The sequence below is a fragment of the Xenopus laevis genome, chromosome 7S, assembly GCF_017654675.1.
Source record: "Xenopus laevis strain J_2021 chromosome 7S, Xenopus_laevis_v10.1, whole genome shotgun sequence".
NCBI classification, from domain to species: Eukaryota; Metazoa; Chordata; class Amphibia; order Anura; family Pipidae; genus Xenopus; species Xenopus laevis.
The window spans coordinates 36,723,488-36,740,490 of NC_054384.1; the positions used below are offsets into that span (position 1 = coordinate 36,723,488).

Genomic DNA, 17,003 nt, shown 5'->3' on the forward strand with positions numbered 1-17,003 from the left:
AGGAGTTTTTTTTTTTAAATACATTCTGAATGCCGAGTTTTGAATGCTTGCAGATTCCAGATTCTTTACTACAATTGATGAACCTGTATCCAGAATGCTTGGGACCTGAGGTTTTCTGGATAAGGGCTCTTTTTGTAATTTGGATCCCCATACCTTAAGTCTGCTAAAAATTAAATAAACCTTATAGACCTGTTTAAATATGAATTAATTGTATCTTAGTTGGGATCAAGTACAATGTACTTTTTTAATTTTAGAGAGAGAGAGAAAATAAATAATTCAAAATGTGAATTATTTAATTATAATTCAGTCTATGGGAGATGGCCTTCCCCTAATTCAGAGCTTTCTTGATAACGGATCTCATACCTTGAGTCTTCATTTTGCTGTATCCATGTCTGAAGATTTTACTTCTGGTTAGCAGGAGTAAACACATCTTTACATTGCACATAGTAGATATAAAGGGAATCTATAGTCTAAAGAAATCCTTTGTTTATTTACTATGTTGCTAAACAAATTGCTATGCAATATACTGTTTTACAAGTTATAAACCCTTTGTTTTACCTAAATCACCCCAAGAAGAATACATGTAAAATTATAGGGCAGTACAGGTATGTCTTATACAGAATGTTCGGGACCTGGGGCTTTCCGGGGGATAATGGACCTTTCAATAATTTGCATCCTTGTACCGCTACTAGAAAATCATGTGAATGTTAAATAAACCCAACAGGCTGGTTCTGCTTCCAATAATTATTATTTATATCTTAGTTTGAATCATTTACGAGGTACTGTTTTATAAATTTGCAAGGTAATGTTTTATAAAAAGAAATCATTTAGAAAAATTTGGATTATTTGGTTAAAATTGAATCAATGAAAGACAGCCTTTCTGTAATTCTGAGCTTTCTGGATAACGGGTTCCCTGATAACGGATCCCATACCTTCACTATCCAGCTGCAGGCTATATGAAAGCTTCTTATGGCCTGTGGTCTACTCCACAGCTTTACCTAATGAACTTGATGGGATTTAGTTCACATTTTTCTCACCCTCCGTTAATCTACACAGTATTCTTTCTTGTACATTAATATAATAGGGAAAATTTGTTTGAGCTTAGCCAGTCTGGCTACTGATCAGATTCCAACTGCAGATTTGTTTTGCCCTTGTGCTCACAAGTACAGTGATTCCTGATCTGCATATGGAAAGCACAGGAGCATACCAGCAGCACATTTGGTTAAAACCAGTGGATGAGCATCGGCTTTTAAGGCTTTTCATGGAAAAACTAAAGAAAATATGGGTTTCTACCTTGGACTCCTGCTGTGTTCTCTTACCTTTGTAGCTAAAGTAACCAACACAACCCAAAATACTGCCATCATTTTTTTCTCTCTTGACAATTCTACTATTCTAATGGAATATTGTTGCCTTTTATGTTTCACATAAACACTAATTGCCTTTATGCATTCTCATTATTACAAAAATGTTGTCAGTTCATTTTATTTTGAGTCATTTGAAATCATGTTATAACCCAGAAAGGCCTTTTGCTTTATAAAATGGAAAATGCTATGTGCTCCTGACATCCTGAAAAATGTTTGCCGTTAAAGGAGAAGGAAAGGCAAAAATGAAATAGCCTGCTAAAGAAAGTCATACATTTATATACTGCAGGCTAAGGTGAGGATGCCTTGTCATTGATAATATACTGATAGTTTTATACACAGGATATATGATTACTGTTAGACGCTGGATTCGGGAATTGTAGTACAGCACTGATGAATTATTGTATGATAATCAAAGACAAATATAGAGAGAGAATGACCCTTGTCATTGCACCACCCCACAATGTGTGCCAGAAGTTCCCACTATGTGAGCATACGAAAACTTAACGTTTATTGAAATATAGTAAAAATATGCCCAGGAATTGATAACATAAAAACAAGATCAGGAGGGACTTCGGGTCATCAGTTCAGGGAAGGAATGCAGAGGATTCGTTTTATGGATACGTGACTTCACCTCAGTCAATGATCCCACTTCCTCTGATGAATGGTGCTTGGTTAACACAGTGGTAGTCGTGAAAACATATGCTGATATGCTAGGACCGCAGTCTTAAAGCATGTACTTGGTGTGGGAATAGAGTGTAAATCACCTGGCTCTAATCACTGACAGTAAAGCCTCTGCAAGCATTCGAAGAGCCAGCCCGTAATTCACCACACATACACACACACAGATAGCGCTCCCTTGATGAGCGTGCCTGCTGCAGTGATTACTACTATCTAGCACACACAGCGCTCCATTGAGGAGCGTGACTGTTACTGTGATTGCTTTTAACAAAACGTTGTTTCCTGCCTACCACTGCTCCAGCCAAAATAGCACCGGCAGGATTGAGGAATTATCAGTAGTGATGCGCTCCAAAGGTCAGCGATTTTTTTTTTTCTTCGCGCATGCACAGTAAGCATAATGAAGAAATGGAAGCCTACTCTACTTCACCAAGATGGCGCCTGCGTGAATGAATATGCGAGCCAAAACGGAAGATGGATTCTTCATTATAGGAATAGGAAATGGGAGTTCAAAACAAAGAGTTTTAGTAGGTCTTGGGGAGTAGATTAAAAGGAGCTAGGTAATAATTTTTGCCTCTCCTTTAACCCAGACCCCACTAGCTGCGGAGAACACTCTGCCAGGCATTGTACATTTCTTATTGATATAAATATAACGTGTACATGTGAAATTGAAGTCGGCGGCACTGTGTAACTTTTTTTACACCTGCAATGGGGAAGTGATGGCACGTCATGCCATGCACACTTTTTTTTTTCAAGTAACAGCAATGCAAGCACAATGTGCACTATGACTGTGAGTGTGCTAAGAGTTAAAAATTTTTGACTTTTTATTCTTCCTTTAACCTACATGAAGGGAAAATAAATGTCTTTTGTGGATGTGGTAAACAACTGGAACTTTTACCTTTCACTTTTAGCTTTGTATATTTAAGCTGCTTTGCATTCTTAATGCTTATAAATTGTATTAATAGTCATTTGGTAGATAAAAGGGTAATTATGCTCATTGATGCACACATTTTTTAAATTGGAATCCTATTTATTTCCATTTAAATATAGTTATTAATCTATCATCGTTGTTTCTTTTTCTCATAAGGTTCATGCAACAACAGATGACTGATGCACAAGTTTTCTCATGGAAGAAAAAATCCAGGATCGATCGTCTCTAGCTACTAAGCTACCAAAATTTGGTGCACCAAAGCCTTTGGGAAATTTTCTGCATAGGACAGCACAGAGCTCACATACAGGTCTACTTGCAAAATCAAACCACACTGCTGTAGAGAATAAGCACACTGACCTTGATCGGACATCTGGATTTTCTTTAAATTGGAGGAAATTAAAGTGTCGGCAAAATGAACATATTGCAAAGAAACCTTCTTATATTAACACTGAAAAAGTGCATGATAAAAGATTTTCTCAGGCACATTTAGCAACAGAGAATGGTGGATTCAGATTTGGAGTAACAGGCAAAAACCTGAAGCAAAGTAATATGTTGGTCCCACAAAAGCAAGATCTAAATGAAAACCTCCTACCTGGACCTCCAAACTCTGGTAGGCTAACAAAAAATTCCCAGTTTGGAAGGACTTTCTTTTCCAGCCTTAATGGTGTAAAATCACAAGTCAATGGTTATTACAGCCATAAGCCCCCAATTGGTTTAATGAGGCCCCGGGCAAATTCTGCTACAACTAGAAATTTTTCTAAAATAGTTGAACCAGCTGACAACAAGAAGCCTTGCTCAAGTGTGAGAAGATCACAAAGCTTTTCAGATTCAGTTCCAAATTCTTTGATTCCATCCACACACATGACAAGGTCTCATTCTTTTAGCAGGGAAGTAGATACGTCAGGCCAATTTAAAACACATCAAGTACCCATAAGAACATCTGTTAAACCAGCCTTACTGTCAAGGACTGCAAGGCAATATGAACTGCCTAATGCCCGTGAGTCCCAGATAAAGTATGGTTTTACAAGGACATACTCCTCAGGTTTAAGGAAAACTAACTTCTCTAATGGATCTGACCAAATTGTTCCTTCAGGATACAAAATAACTCGTCCTTCTCTTCTAAAACCAAACAGAAGCCAATTACCAGTGGATCTATTAGCTGATAAAAAAATACCTTCTAACGTTTCATCAGTAACCGAGAACACAGAAACAGGGCCAAGCAGAACTGGAGGATCAACAGATGAACAAAACAAACTGAAAGCGAGAGATTTTGTTATTGATAATTATGTTCTTTGTGATAGCCTAGAAAAACCAGACTGTGAAGGCAGTCATTTTGGTGAAGACATAGACGAACTCTCCATATCATCTTTGTCCTCCTCTGAAAAGAATGATCTGACTGAAGATTTCAGTGATGAATTCCTAGATTTAGAAGAGGGAAATAAAACATTACCTGTTGAATCAGAAAAAGATCTGTCTGAAAAATCATCTGCTGAATTTATGGTAAAGTTGCCAGAAAAGAAAGAGTATAACGTCAGAAAAACAGATGATTGGATTGGAATGAACTTAGGTAAAATCAATTGATGGTTATAAATTAGCAGCCAGTTTGCTGGTAATATATAGCATGGCATTTTAAGAGATTTTATTGTCCACCTGTTACGGTAATATAATTCTATTATGTCTATTTTCTGCCATTCCATGAAATCGTAGCCTGTTACTTTGGTTTGGGAGGATCAAAGAAATCATTCATATTCTAGGGACATTTTAGCTTTGCCCTTTGCAGTAGTTACCTAAACATTATTAGTTTATATAGTACAACATTTTTAACAGAAAAAAATGTATTGCAGGGATAAAATGAGAATCAAAAACACTGCAATGGCAACATGACCATAGGGTCCCCCCCCAACAATGAATCCAATGCAGTGCATTCTAAAATTTGGTTATGGAGTTGCGCTTAAAAGAACTTTCTCTAGTTGTGCTTGAAAGAAACTATTCTTATGCAATACCTGAAATAAATAGCTATGGAGGCATTCTCATAAAAGCTTACTTTAAGGCATATCATCTGTCACAAAACAAGTTTAGATGGCTGCAGATATAATATAGTAATTATGATGATGTTCTGTGGCACAAAGCAAATGCAGAAGGGTCATTTCATGATAGCATAGAGTAGGCTTTGGCACCTTCTGCTACCCTAGAATTTATCGAGCTATAATTCACAGAATCCCACCAAAAGGGTTCTGAAAGTTATAGGCTAGTAACACCTGGAAGGATGTAGTTACTTGCTTATAATTTGAACATGTCTAGTGAAACAAAATTAAGGCAATGCCAGCCTGCCTGTTTACAAGAGCTTTGCAACAAAAAAATCTGATCTAAACCTCCCATGTAGTTTAGCCTTTCAGAAAGAACACCAAACTTTTTTTTTCTTTAAATCTGAATGTGCTTATTGCAATTTATGAAGGATTATACTTTATTTAGTGAATAATAACTTTAATAATTGCAAGGCCCAGTGTTATCTTTTAGACGTTGTGTAATTGTATTGTGTAGTGGTTACAGATTATCTGTATCGCTTAATATTTCTTGCAAACTTGGACTCTGCCCTACTTTATATGTTGTATTATTGATAATTGCGGGCCACATCTCTAAAAGTTTATTGCCTAATCTGTGTAAACTTTACGGAAAGATCTGGAACCTTCCGTTATCTGAAAAACCCCAGGTCTCGAGCATTCTGGATAACAGGTACCATACCTGTACTAAATTATTTCAATTTATTTCAATATGAGGTAGTGCAGACGGATACATGTCTTAGTTACATTGCAAATTGATGCGTAAGATGCAAACTGCTGCAACTAGTATTTTAATATGTTCCAAGATTAGCATTACAGTACATTTTGATAACATTAAAATTATATGTGAAATGTTTGTGTCATGTTTATAACTGTGAGAGACCTATTTATCAATATAATTATATCCATAGTAAGAATTCTTCTATGTATTTTTTTTGCAAAATGCAGTTAGTCCTTACAAAGAGAAGAGCATTTCACCAGATATGGGTTATAGAGATCCATCTTCTCTGGAATTGTCCCCTTCTGATAGCTCTGATGGCACATACATGTGGGATGAAGAAGGAATGGAGCCCATTGGAAATGTTCATCCATGCAGAAGTTATGAATCTTCAGAGATGAATAGTCTGGTATGTTTCATGAATGCCAACTTTAATGACCATATTAGCAGTAGTAAGCTGGTTGTTGGTTGGAAGATGTAAGTTTACTCCTTCTACACGTGGCTTTTTTTTTCCTTTGGCCAAAGTTCCAAGTCTCTTGTTCTTCCCAGCTCAGTGAATTAATAACAAAAGTAAGTTGGTGGCTTAAATAAACTATTCAACTTTGGGGTTGGACATAGTGATCTGAAATGGCAGATGTGAGGCCATACTCTATGGATTTACTTGTTGCAGTACAGACAAAGATGTTTGAAATTACAAAATTAATCTGGACAAGTCAAAACACTAGAGACATGACTTGAGGGTGTGACGTTTTAATAGTTTATCTTGACATTACTGTTTTTATTTTTACTTAATTGCCTATTCTGCCTCACTTCAGTCCTGTCTCACCTTTTCATTGATGACACAGTATGTCAGACTTTGAGAGATTTCACAATGCACTTGGTGTTTGAAATAGTACATTGCAGTAATAGGCAGTGTGCTGCAGAGCGCTGCTGCAAAACTGTCTCTTATTTACACATTTATTAAACAAAACCCAACAAAACACATTTCAAATGCAATAAAATACACTTACTAGCTAATCTAGCGTTCTGTCTATTGAGAGCTTCTTTAGGATTTGGCAAAACACAATGCATTATGTTTGCCATGTAAATGATAGCAAATTGTGTCATGTTATTATCTTAAAATTGTGAAGCATCAGATATTACTTTGAAAGAAGTCCTGCTTGAATTGTAAAAATGCTTCACAGCCATTTAAAAAAAAAAAAAAGTACATTTATAGTGACTATATTGATCATTTCTACACATTATTACCAGTATGCTCTATCCCTTGACATTTAAAAGGACATTAAAGAGGATAACACATGAGCATGTATGACGGTTGATATTGTGCATCTACAGATGTGCAGGTGTAGGTCCATGCACTTTACAGGCAGCCAATTCACTTGTATACTCAACTGTAATAAAAGCTGCCACATTGAGAATGCTAGTCAGATTCACCAAGGTAGGAAATGCATCAGTGTGCTGTGCAACATACAGATATGCCTAGCAATTATAAGTTATGCAACCACCTGCTTAAATTCACAGCAATGACTTCTCACTCGCAGGACTTCAAATGGAAAAAAAAAATCCTTTTATTTTGCAAAATCAACATTTTAGTCACATATTGAGACCTTTATATATAATATTCAGTAGGGACTGAATGTGTAAGTTTCTATTGGCCTTAAGTTATTTTGCAAAATACAGGAAATGACAACATGGATATAGAGCGAACTGGTTTTATATCTCTCAAGTACTATATTAATTGGAGAAAAGTAACAATAGAAATGCTTGGAATATTTAGACAAATGAGGCAAGCTACACTGATGTGTCACATTGTGATATACATTTCGTACAACCTATTTATTTTTGTTTCTTGACAATAATGTTAGTCTCATAATGACTGAAATATAATGCATCTTCTTTTAATTATTTGGCTTGCTAGGGACATCTTGTGGACTTTGGTTGTAATAGTTATTCATGAAATTTCCTGCTACATCTACAATAATAGAAGCAAGTGTAACTTAAAGGGGTTGTTTACCTTTGAATTAACTGTTTAACACAAATTAATTGTAGAGTTATGTTCTGAGACCGTTTGCAATTGGTTTTAATATTTTACTATTTGTTTTTTAGCTTTTTACTCATCTTTCCAGTTAGCAATGTCAACAATCTGATTACTATGGTCCAAATGACCTTTGTTACCATTACCTTTGTAACTATGCATTGATCTGAATAAGAGACTAGAAAAGGAGATGCCTAAATAGAAAGATGAATCATAAAAAGTAGCAATAACAATGCCATTGTAGCCTTACTAGAGCAGTTGTTTTTTAGATGGCGTCCGTGACTCCCATTTGAAGGATGGAAAGCGTCCGAAGAAGAACGTAATTCAAAAACTATAAAAAATAAAGGCCAATTGAAAAGTTGCTTAGAATTAACCATTCTATAACATAAAGCTAAATAAAGTTAACGTAAAGGTGAACCACCCTTTAATGAGTTATGCGTGACTGGGTGCATTTTTATAGCAGTAAAAATAAAGGTAACCCGTAGGGACAGATTTATTATTCTGATGTATTACTTTCCATTTCATCTAACTTACTATTTAATAACACTTTCCTGACTGTCCGCAAAGTGTTAAGTGGGACCTATAAATCAATGCAGATACATGTATCAACTCATCGTTATGTGCTTCAATACTTTGCGCAAAATAACACATTCTTTTCAGTGGATGTCAGTACTAAACTCTGAATAGCAGCAACATTGAACACCACCTTTTGAATAATAACATGCTATGTCTCCATCTTACTTTAGACTTCAGCATGTGCAGTTGAGTAACATTTTTTGATTTTACTCTGCTGCACATGAACAAGTCTAAGTCTGCTCTAGGAATGGTATCACTATTTTTTTTTTCCCCAGACTGGTGTATTTTTTTTTCTAAAGGAAGCAAGGGCCAGGGGAAAACTTGATTAACGTATACATTCCTTGTCCTTTAATATCAATAACTTCATTATTATTATAATTAATGGATCTGATAAGCCGTTTCGTTGCTTATGATTTGGTCTTAGAAATCACCAGCACTTTTGATGTTAATAAAGATTAAGATATTTTTTTTAAAATGTACATTTGCAGTAGTAAAGGAAATTTACAAAAGACAGTAGACAGCTGTGACTATTTATAAAAAAAAAAAACATTTTGGTTTACTGCATGGACGGCTTCCTTTTTTTCTCTTTATGTTGACAAAACTGTCCTTTGCTTTTGACTGTATTGAGCTTTTCACAACTCTAATATGTTTGTCTAGCAGCTGAATAAGTGTCTGCCATCTCATTCATAAATCCTGTGAGAGACGCAATAAAAGAAGGATCAGTTGCAAGTGGTTGCATTTGGGGATTTGTGTCTAGCTATCAAGTGACCTAATTTAAGTGCTCTGACTACATTCTTAGTCAATAGCATTTAAGTAGCATGCAACATATGTGAAAAAAGATACACCCATACGCCTATTTTACTGGCTCATTTAATGTCACATGGCAAATGTAATCAAATTATATCTCATCATAGTTTGAGGGACATCTATTGTTTGCACTTGCATGTGTGGCTTTAATGACACGCTAAAGTACTTTTATGACGCTTAGGGAAGCATATCTGTTAATAATTCTAACCCTGCAGTGGACTGAAAGGATATTAAAGTGGAAGAAGGTAAGATGGTAATCATGCATGTTGTTATCCTGCAATTTTCACTGCCTTTGGCTGGTTCTTCTTGAAAGCTGCTTTAGATGTTAATGGGGTTTTAAGTATGTGATCAGTTTGCTTTATACAATACGTGTGTTCATCTAGAAAGGTGATTTCAATTTTGATGTATTATTAAGACATCATTTATTAGCAGTTTACATGTCTAAAATAGGCAGGACTGTGTTCTTTCATTGTTAAAACAAGTATTGCCTGTGAAGCCGAGAAGCCTGGTCTTCCATTGATCACATTTACAAATAGAAGTGTTTATTGGTCATTTTAGAATGGTCAATTATTTTCAAATTTTGTCCAACCGTTAGCTCCCACAGGCACATAATGGAGCGCAGAGACCTGTACTTTCTGGAATTAGAATGCAGCTATGCACAGTATACTGCCTGAATGTACCCTAGGGCACAACTTTTCTCCCCTTTGTGCTCTTAAATTTGCATCCCGGGCGTCACATCTGGTAATCGTAACAGGCCTGGACTTTTACGTCTTTTCTAACAAACAAAATACCTTTGGCCTATATATTTCTTGAAGTATTTTGGAGGCTGATTTTTATCATTTAAACGTTGCATGAAGTTGTTTACAGCAATGGCCTAAAATCCTGTTCTGGAAAAAAATCTACTTACTTGACAACCCTTCTGTAAATCCTTACATTTATTTATAAATTATTTTTTAGTAGACTTCATGTGTTAAAATTCAAATTACGGAAAGATCCCTCATCCGGACCGACAGGTTAAATACATTGTGTATGTATTCCCTTTACCTAGACAATGTACCGGTATTCAATATTGTTGTGGCTTATTTATCAACACTGGGTAAATCTGCACCTGGACTGTAACCCCCAGCAATTATTCAGTAATTTTATTTTATTCGGCTAGCTGCAGGTAGGCCAGTGAAAGTAAAAATGCCCATGTATAAATTTGCACTGTGTTTAAAAAAAGGGGCCCCAATCTTTCAATATAACTGTGTCTTAAAGCCTGCATGTAGAGACAGATTGCTGCGAGGAGAAGACTGAAAATGTTTAAAGGGACCCTGTCATCTGAAAAACATGTTTTTTTTTTTTTCTCAATACGCATCAGTTAATAGTGCTACTCCAGCAGAATTCTGCACTGAAATCCATTTCTCAAAGAGCAAACAGATTTTTTTTATATTCAATTTTGAAATCTGACATGGGGCTAGACATTTTGTCAATTTCCCAGCTGCCCCTGGTCATGTGACTTGTGCCTGCACTTTAGGCTGTTTTTCATTCTCAATGTAACTGAATGTGTCTCAGCGAGACATGGGTTTCTACTATTGAGTGTTGTTCTTAGATCTAGCAGGCAGCTGTTATCTGGTTACCTTCCCATTGTTCTTTTGTTTGGCTGCTGGGGGGGGGAGGGAGGGGGTGATATCACTCCAACTTGCAGTACAGCAGTAAAGAGTGATTGAAGTTTATCAGAGCACAAGTCACATGACTTAAGGCAGCTGAGAAATTGACAATATGTCAGATTTTAAAATTGAATATAAAAAAATCTGTTTGCTCTTTTGAGAAATGGATTTCAGTGCAGCATTCTGATGGAGCAGCACTATTAACTGGTTAATTTTGAAAAATTGTTTTTTCCCATGACAGGATCCCTTTAATTATTTTAGAAATTGTGCTGAAAATGTAACTAAAGTTTGTTTTTTCAATGGCGTTATAGTTTTCAAAATAGTTATGCTTTATTATTAGCTATCTCGATCAACCCCCTGTATTAGGAAGGATATACCTGTGCCATTGTTAGTTTATAGAAAGACAGAATGGAAATATTGTCTGTAGTAGTGAAACTGGATTCATACTGGAACACTTTAGTGCATAACAGCAACTTTTCATACCTTGATTGGCCCTTTATTAAGCTAGATCAGAGGTCCCCAACCTTTTTTACCCGTGAGAACACAAGTAGGAAAAAGTTCCTGGGAATGCCAAATATGGGCTGTGATTGGCTATTGGTAGCCCCTATGTGGAGTTTTTATACAGCTAAAACTTGCCTTCAATCCAGGGATTCAAAGAGAAGCACCAGATTTGAGGTCACTGGGAGCAACATGAAGGGGTTGGAGAGCAACATATTGCTTGCAAAGCCACTGGTTAGGGATCACTGAGCTAGATGGTGTTGTTCCAGTGGCCAATGGGGAACTTCCACTGCAGTGAAATTTGGATGTAGTGTTGTGCTGACTACTACTTGTGTTTCGTCCTGCTTTCCCCTGTGGTGAAATGCAATAAAAATGAACACAGGGGAATGCAGGAAAAAAAAACTTGTAAATAATCGCTCTTACTGAGATACGATAACAGTACTTAAGGTGGCCATACATGGATACATAAAGCTGCCAATATCTTATTTAGACCAATTTGACAGCTTATCTGCCCATGTATGCTGGCTTCCGACAGGTCTTCCCGATTGATATCTGTCCACGATATCTATCGGGAAGGTTTGATTTTTACCCGACCGACCCGCCTGAGCCCCGTGGCGTATCATAATTCGATCGTTTGACCATACGGCCGAACGTTGGAATTACCCCCGATATAGCCATGCTGTTAATGGCATATCGCCGAAATATCCGCTCGTTTGGCGATGTCGCTGAACGATCGGATGTTTGAGTCAATGGCCAACTTCGAGATTAACGAGCTAGGGGTGGAATTAAAGCTTCAGTGAGAAAATGCTGTTGAAGAGGTTTCATTGTTTGACATCAATTATGCAGTGAGTACATAATGCTTTTAAATATATATTTTTATTTTATTATCCTTTAATTACTTTGGTTTATTTTAGCAATGAATGGCAAGTATCAAAAGATTGTGCAGGTGATTCTGTTGTAATGGAAAGTAGTGAACTTACCCCACGGGACATCCAAGATGGCGACCTCCTGCTCCACCATGCGGTTCTTCCTGGTCGCAGTATGACTGCGTCAGAAACGTGTCGTCCTAGGATTGGTCGCCGGCGACGGAATGGACGCCGGCGTCAGAATGGGCGCCGGCGTCAGGACGCCAACGTGAGGACGCCGGCGTCATGACGTCACTGCGTCAAGTTTGGCGCCAACTTTTGGACTATTTATTCCCAAATTCCCTTTCTGTCTTTGCCCAATTATAGGTCTATCTTGTATAGTTCCTGGGAGTGATTCTTGATATTCTGATAACCGTGTACCGACTTCTTGCCTGTTTCATCGATTCTGATCCTTGCCGCCTGTATTGACCATTTGCCTGATTACGACTATTCTTCTGATAAATCCTTTTGCACCGCGAACTTGGTGTTGTTGTCTCCTCCTTGGTCCACACTACAACAGAGCCTTCGGGCCCTGACAGTATAATTGGGCCATGGACCCTTCTGAGGAGCCACAAGTTCCTACTGATGTCGGCAGAGCCGTTCGTGGATTGGCTTCCCGTATGCACTCCTACGAAGCCCAGCAAACCCATTTCGGCCAGGCACTTGAAGCAATCCTGGAGAAGTTGTCTGCCTTGTCTCCTGCGGATCCTGTCCCTATGCCGGTTCCTGCTATTCCGCTCCAGGTTTCCGAGCCTCGCATCCCTGCACCTCCTCTGTACAGTGGTGATCCGGATTCATGCCGTGGTTTCATCAACCAGTGTGAAATCCAATTCACCCTGCTTCCAGGTCAGTTTGTCTCGGAGCGAGCAAAGGTGGGCTATATTATCACCCGCCTGCAAGGGAAAGCTCTGGAGTGGGCCTCTCCTCTCTGGGAGAAGGAGGATCCGGTAATTGATGATGCCAGGGCCTTCATCCGGGATCTTCGCACAGTCTTTGATGCTCCTGGTCGGGCTACTTCTGCCTCGGCTCGTTTATTCCAGCTACAGCAAGGGACTCGCTCTGTTCCTGAATACGCTATCGAGTTCCGAACTCTCGTAGCAGAGACTTCATGGAACAATGACGGATACCATGCTGCCTTTTACAACGGCCTGGCGATGCGCATCAAGAACGATCTGGTTTCTCGTGAGATTCCTTCTCGATGGGAGGACCTTGTTGCGCTGGCTGTGAAGGTTGACACCCGACAGAGGGAGTTCCAAGTCGAACTTGACAGGGAACATGCTAGGAAGTTTTCCAGGTTCCAACCCACCCTGGCTCCACGCTTCCAAAGACCCTTACTCCCCAGTCCGGCTTCCAACCTTCTTTCTCCTCCTCCTGTGGCACCGGCTACTTCTTCATTTCCTCCTGAAGAACCTATGCAGATTGGACGGGCACGCCTTTCCGAACAGGAGAAGCTCCGGAGAAGGTCCGCTGGGTTATGCCTCTACTGTGGCGGAAAAGCCCACTTCGCCCAGGAATGCCCAGTGAAGCCGGGAAACTCCAAAACCTAGGTAAGCTTGGGGAGACTTACCTGGGTGGAATTTGTTCTCCTCCCCATTCCTCTGCTCAACGCTTTCTTCTTCCTGTTCAAATCCAGTTCGGCTCCAAGAAAATATCTTCTCAGGCTTTCCTTGATTCTGTTGCTGCGGGCAACTTCATGGATCGTGCCTTTGCCGATAAGCATACCATTCCGCTCCTACCATTGGCAACCCCTCTTCGAGTCCTGGCGATTGATGATCGTCCCCTTTCTTCTGCCATCATCTCACAGTCTACTCAGGAACTCTCCTTCAAGGTGGGCACTTTGCATTTGGAAAGACTGTCTTTTCTTCTTATTGACTGCCCTTCTACTCCCGTTCTCCTGGGATTGCCCTGGCTGTGTGTTCATAATCCGGTCATTGACTGGTCATTTTCTCAGATTTCCCGTTGGAGTCCATTTTGTGTTCACAACTGTTTGCCTGCTGTTCCTGTTGTCAAAGTTTCTTCAGTTTCTTCAAGTTCTTCTCTCCCTCCTGAGTACCAAGCCTTTTCCGATGTCTTTGATAAGAAGTCCGCTGAGACCCTCCCACCTCATCGTCCCTATGATTGTCCCATCGAACTTTTACCTGGCTCCATGCCTCCCCGTGGCCGCACCTATCCGCTTTCTCCCTCTGAAACTTCTGCTATGAAGTCCTATATCCAGGAGAATCTTCAGAGAGGTTTTATTCGTCCTTCTACCTCCCCTGCTGGAGCAGGGTTCTTCTTTGTTGAAAAGAAAGACGGTAGTCTACGGCCCTGCATTGACTACAGGGGGTTAAATAAAATCACCGTAAAGAACAGATACCCTCTTCCTCTCATCTCTGAACTTTTTGATCAGCTCAAGGGGGCTAGTTTCTTTACTAAACTGGATTTACGAGGGGCCTATAATCTTATTCGGATACGTGAGGGAGACGAATGGAAGACCGCTTTTAGTACTCGTGATGGCCATTACGAGTATCTCGTCATGCCGTTCGGCCTTTGCAATGCTCCTGCGGTCTTCCAAGAACTGGTCAATGACATTTTTCGTGATCTTTTGGGGCAGTGTGTGGTCGTGTACTTAGACGACATTCTTATTTTTTCCAAAGACCTTTCTGTTAATCGTTGCCAAGTACGTGAAGTTCTTTCCAGGTTGAGGAAAAACAATCTTTTTGCCAAATTGTAAAAATGCACCTTCGAAGTTTCTTCTATTCCTTTTCTTGGCTACATCATTTCTCCACAAGGTTTTAAGATGGACCCCGCCAAAGTCTCTGCAATTTTGGATTCGCCCCTTCCTACCAGCGTCAAGACAGTTCAGAGATTCATTGCCTTCGCCAACTATTATAGACAATTTATCAAAAACTTTTCTTCCAAGATCCATCCAATCCTTGCCCTGATCCGTAAAGGGAACAAACCTCAACACTGGCCTCCTCCAGCTCTCGAAGCTTTCAAGACCCTCAAGGAAGCCTTTTCTTCTGCTCCAATTCTTAGACACCCTGAACCCCTTCAACCTTTCTTCATTGAAGTCGATGCCTCTGATGTAGGAGCTGGAGCAGTTCTTTCCCAAAGATCTTCTTCTGATGGTAAACTCCACCCTTGTGCCTTTTTCTCCAAAAAATTTTCTTCCCCAGAGCAGAACTATGATGTAGGCAATTGGGAGCTACTTGCTGTTAAGTTGGCCTTGGAAGAATGGAGACATTTGCTTGAGGGTTCTTCCATTCCAGTGACAATCTTTACCGACCACAAGAACCTTGAATTTATTCAATCCCTCAAGCGCCTCAATCCCCGGCAAGCCAGGTGGGCACTCTTCTTTCTCGTTTTAATTTTATTATCACCTTTCGTCCTGGTTCCAGAAACAGAAAAGCTGACGCTCTGTCCAGAAGCTTTGCTCCTGAAGATTCCTGCCCCGAAGATCCTGTACCCATTGTGCCCTCTACCAAGATTATTGCTGCCTTATTCCCCTCCTGTGCCTCTCAGTTACTTTCTGCTCAGTCTTCGGCTCCTGTAGAGACTCCTCTTGGTGTTGCCTTTGTCCCTCCGGAATTTCGTCATGCCATTTTATCCCAATCTCACAGTTCCAAACAGGCCGGTCATCCAGGGATTAAGAAGACAACTGAGGTCCTCTCTCGTTTGGTCTGGTGTCCGACCCTAAGGAAAGATGTCAAAGACTTCGTCTTGTCCTGTTCCACTTGTGCTGTTTCCAAGTCCGGACATTCCCCCCCCAAGGGGTTACTCTTGCCACTTCCCATTCCATCTCGACCTTGGACTCACCTGGCGATGGATTTCATTGTCGATCTCCCTATTTCGTATGGTCACACTGTCATCTGGGTGGTGATCGACAGATTCAGCAAGATGGCTCACTTCACACCTCTGCGGAAACTGCCTTCTGCTCCCGAACTCTCTGAACTTTTCATCAAACATATATTTCGTCTCCATGGGTTTCCTGCCGAGATTGTGTCGGATCGGGGTTCCCAGTTTATTTCCAAGTTCTGGAGATCTCTTTGCAAAGCTCTTAACATTTCCCTTCAATTTTCTTCTGCCTACCACCCACAGTCTAATGGAGCCGCAGAACGGGTCAATCAGGCTCTAGAACAGTTTCTTCGTTGTCATGTGTCCTTGTGCCAGGATGATTGGTCGGATATTCTTCCATGGGCGGAATTTGCCCACAACAACGCTCTACATTCTTCTTCCCAAAAGTCTCCTTTCTTCTGTGTTTATGGTCTCAATCCTTTGGCTTTCTCCCAAGATTTTCTTCTTACCAATGTGCCTGCGGCCAATGACCAAGCTGCTCACATGCTGGCTATTTGGCATGCTACTGCAGCAAACTTAGAGAAGAGTTCCCTGGTGCAGAAAAAGTTTGCTGATAAAAGAAGGATTTCTTCTCCTCCATACAGTCCTGGTGAGAAAGTTTTTCTTTCCACACGCAACATTCGTCTCAAGATTCCTACACCCAAGCTTGGTCCTAAGTTCATCGGCCCCTTCCCTATCATCGAAATCATCAACCCTGTGGCTGTTCGTCTTCAACTTCCTCCTGAGCTGCGGATACCTAATGTTCTTCATCTTTCCCTGCTTAAACCTGCCATGTCTTGCCCCTCTTCTTCTTCCTCCAGCTCCTGTTTTGATTGACGATCACAAGGAATTTGAAGTCAAAAGAATCTTGGACTCTCGTATTTCCCGGGGCTCTCTTCAATATCTCATCGAATGGAAGGGGTTCGGTCCAGAGGAGTGTTCCTGGGTGAAAAGCTCGGACGTACATGC

At 39.9% G+C, this 17,003-nt stretch overlaps 1 protein-coding gene across 9 annotated transcripts in view; it reads left to right on the forward strand.

The window, feature by feature from the left end:
* ccser2.S (coiled-coil serine rich protein 2 S homeolog) overlaps window positions 1-17,003 on the forward strand; it is an 87,403-nt gene that overhangs the window by 31,583 nt on the left and 38,817 nt on the right. For all 9 annotated transcript variants that reach the window (XM_018239478.2, XM_041571132.1, XM_041571134.1 and 6 more), the window contains exons 2-3: window positions 3,127-4,537; window positions 5,979-6,157. In XM_018239478.2, the coding sequence (XP_018094967.1) occupies window positions 3,166-4,537; window positions 5,979-6,157 (1,551 nt within the window). In that variant the 5' untranslated portion in view covers window positions 3,127-3,165. The remainder of the gene's footprint in view (window positions 1-3,126; window positions 4,538-5,978; window positions 6,158-17,003) is intronic.